The sequence below is a fragment of the Alnus glutinosa genome, chromosome 7 (genome assembly GCF_958979055.1).
Source record: "Alnus glutinosa chromosome 7, dhAlnGlut1.1, whole genome shotgun sequence".
Taxonomy (NCBI): domain Eukaryota; kingdom Viridiplantae; phylum Streptophyta; class Magnoliopsida; order Fagales; family Betulaceae; genus Alnus; species Alnus glutinosa.
Window position 1 is genome coordinate 21,982,012 of NC_084892.1, and position 3,335 is coordinate 21,985,346.

The following is a 3,335-nucleotide window of genomic DNA, read 5'->3' on the forward strand; positions in this document are numbered from 1 at the left end:
TAGGCCTGCCTGTCTAAACAGGCCCTTTCTCAATTAATTGTCCGATTGCTAGAATTTCAGTTCATATCGCTGAAAAAGTCAGAGCCCATTTACAAAAAAAAAAAAAAAAAAAAAAAAAAATCAAAGCCCGAATTCCTTAAAAAACTTGATAAGACATTTCTCTGATAGGCCTAGTTGGTCTTTACATAGAGCATGGCTGGGGCTGTTGTGTCAGGCCTCCAAAGCAAAGTTTAGGAAATGGGCTGAAAATGGACCACTTGAAGGGAGGTCTGTTAGATAATCATCGTTTTCATGACAGCAGCCAATATGCACATCGACAGTTATCATTCTGCTATCATCTGCTATGATGTTATAACTAACTCTTGTCTTAAAAGTTTCAATTATATCATATGATATAATAATACGTGAGTGCAAATCAACCATAAAAAAATAAAAAATAAAATTAGTAACTGATTTTTATTGTCACGTTTATTTCAATTGTATGACAATCATATATCATTTTATTAAATAATGTGTGGAAGGAATACAAGAAGGGTTGACAGAATGAAGTGAAAATCTATGTAGGAGCAATTAGTATTTGGAGAAAGAAACATTAGTCGGGACTCAGGAGAGAGAAAGAAAAACCCCTCCCGCTAATTTTTTTTTTTTTTTTTTTTTTTTTTCTTTATTTGCATTTTGGGGACTTATATTCAATTTTAAAGTGTCCCCAAAAACCTGAAATGAAAGAATTAAGAGGGTCATTTCATAATTGGATCTAAATAAAATTAAAGTAGGCAACCATTGATCCATTGGTTCCACCATAGCATCATCACAACATCTCACCCTTTACCACCTTAAATCGAGGTTCTCTTACCACCTTAATTTGCATCATTTCACCTAACTCTATGCTTATATGTACCCACAATCCACCACACATGAGAATCAAGGCCTTGTAAAAAACATCATCTTTTCTCATTGCATGCACCTTGCAAAGTTGAGTACGATGAAGCAGGCCGTTTACTTCTCGTTTCTTATCTTCTTCATCTTCTTAATCCTCTGTTGCACCACAACCTCAGCTCAGTCCCCTGCAGAGTCTCCAGCAGGACCAGCACCAGCACCATCAGGCCCTATTCATATCATCGCAATCCTGAAGAAGGCCGGCCATTTCACTACATTCATTCGGTTGCTCAAAAACACCGATATGGCTGAACAAATCAATGGACAGCTTAAAAAGTCTAATCTCGGCCGCACCATCTTTGCACCGCCTGACAGCGGGTTCTCCGACCTCAAGTTAGGCACTCTAAACTCTCTTAGTGATAGAGAACAGCTCCAGCTGGTGCAATTCCATATCATCCCTTCTTTCTTGTCTGTATTGCAACTGCAAACTGCTACCAACCCTGTGCATACAGTCGCCGGTGACAGCAACGAGGGCGACTTTCAACTAAATATAACTTCCTCATCAACACAAGTGAACTTAACAACAGGCGTTGTGAATGCAACAATAGACGATACCTTATTTACTGAGAGCGGCCGACTTGCTGTTTACCAGGTGGACCATGTGCTCCTTCCACTGAAACTTTTTGGGTCAGCTTCACTGACACCACCGCCGTCTAAGCCTGAGAAGGATGATGGTACAAATGCAACTGCTTCAGTGTCTTCTGGTGTAGTAGATCCTAACCGCCAAGTAACGGCAACAATATTGGTTGGAGTTGCAGCTGCTGTCGTGTTTTCCCTTTGGCTATGATCTTTTGTGTGTTGGTTGATGATGATGACATCTTGTGTGTATCTGCTGTTGTGATTTCAACCAAATAAATCATTATTTTTTTTGGAGTAATCTCTTTCTAAGCATGCTATTTGGTTTATACATCGAAAAATTCGACAGACATCACAGGCTCACAGCTTCAACCTTCCGAGCTAAACCAAACCACCTTTAACCAAATTCACGACAAATTACCTTATCAATTCCTTCCAGTTTCTACGACACAATTCCTAAACAACAAAGAATTAAAAGTAGCATTTCCCATACATGATATGTTGGGTGGGAAAAAAACAAAAAGCAAATAGAAGGAAAATGTCAAAATATTAATTAAATAAGTACATTCACATTTTTTCTATTAGTTTAAAATTTTAAAATTTTTAAATAAAAGGTAATTTAACAAAAGAGATAATTGCACTACTGGTCCCTAGGGTGTGCCATAATTACGAATCACTCTCTGTGGTTTAAAAAGTTCATGGAAGGTCTTTGTAGTAAACTATAATTACAAATTGATCACTAGAATCAAATTCTGTTAAAATTTTTGATAGATTCTATTAAATGCTACTTCAGCGCCACATCAAATCAATAAGATGGCGACACGTGTTTATCTTAATAAAAAAAATATAAATTTATTAAAAATAAATAAATAAACTAATTTTTAAAAAATAAAAAATAAAATTCAAAGAAAACAAAAAAGGAAGAGGTAGCCTTTTTTTATTTTTTATTTTATTTTTAAGTTTATTTATTTTATTTTAATAAATTTATATTTTTCTATTCAGATGGACATGTGTCGCCATCTTATTAGTTTGATGTGACATTGACGTGACATTTAACAGAATCTATCAAATTTTTTAACAGAATTTGACTTCAGAGATCGATTTGTAATTATAGCTTACCACAAGGACTAATTTGTAATTATAGCTTACCACAAGGGCCTTCCATAAACTTTTTAAATCATAGAGAGTGATTCGTAATTATAACATACCCAAAAATCCAGTGGTGCAATTATCCCTTAACAAAATATCAAAACTTAAGTCATGAGTCTGAAATTTAATTCTCATTTCAATTAAAATATTTCAAGTATTATTTGGTCACAGTTGTTTAATTATTAATTAAAGAATCAAATTTATCTCTTCTCAAAACTTTGAACACTAAAAGAGAGAAGCTCTCCCTTCTCTCTAGTAAGTTTTCTGCAGCACCCTTCCTGTTGGTCTTTCCTCCATGGGAGGGAAGCATCCCTCCCTACGGATTCAACCCCTCCCATCATCCCCTTCCCATACACCAATCATCCCCCTCACAAAAACCCATCATACAACTTCCTTAACCATCTCCTCCCAAAACTTTCTTTGGCTAGCATCAGAGCTTATCTCCACCCGTTGCATCAACGGTGATGGCCTCTCCATCTTCAGATCGGTCTCCCTTTCCTTCTCTAGTTCTCCGCTATGGTTCCCTCGGTATCTTGAAATTTTTAGATCTGATTTTTTTCAAATTAGATCTACTAATTTCAGGTGGCCTTTTCACTCATTCCTCCACACCACTAGGTTCCATGGCCTCCCAGCTTCGATCCACTGCTTGCGGCTTCTCAAACGGACCTCTCCAC

The 3,335-nt window shown here is 36.5% G+C and overlaps 1 protein-coding gene across 1 annotated transcript; it reads left to right on the forward strand.

Moving 5' to 3' along the window:
• The first annotated feature begins 939 nt into the window (after positions 1–939).
• On the forward strand, positions 940–1,813 carry LOC133874134 (fasciclin-like arabinogalactan protein 11). Its single transcript, XM_062311969.1, has one exon. The coding sequence runs from the start codon at positions 959–961 to the stop codon at positions 1,721–1,723; it is 765 nt and encodes a 254-aa protein (XP_062167953.1). The 5' UTR covers positions 940–958; the 3' UTR covers positions 1,724–1,813.
• Positions 1,814–3,335: the final 1,522 nt, after the last annotated feature.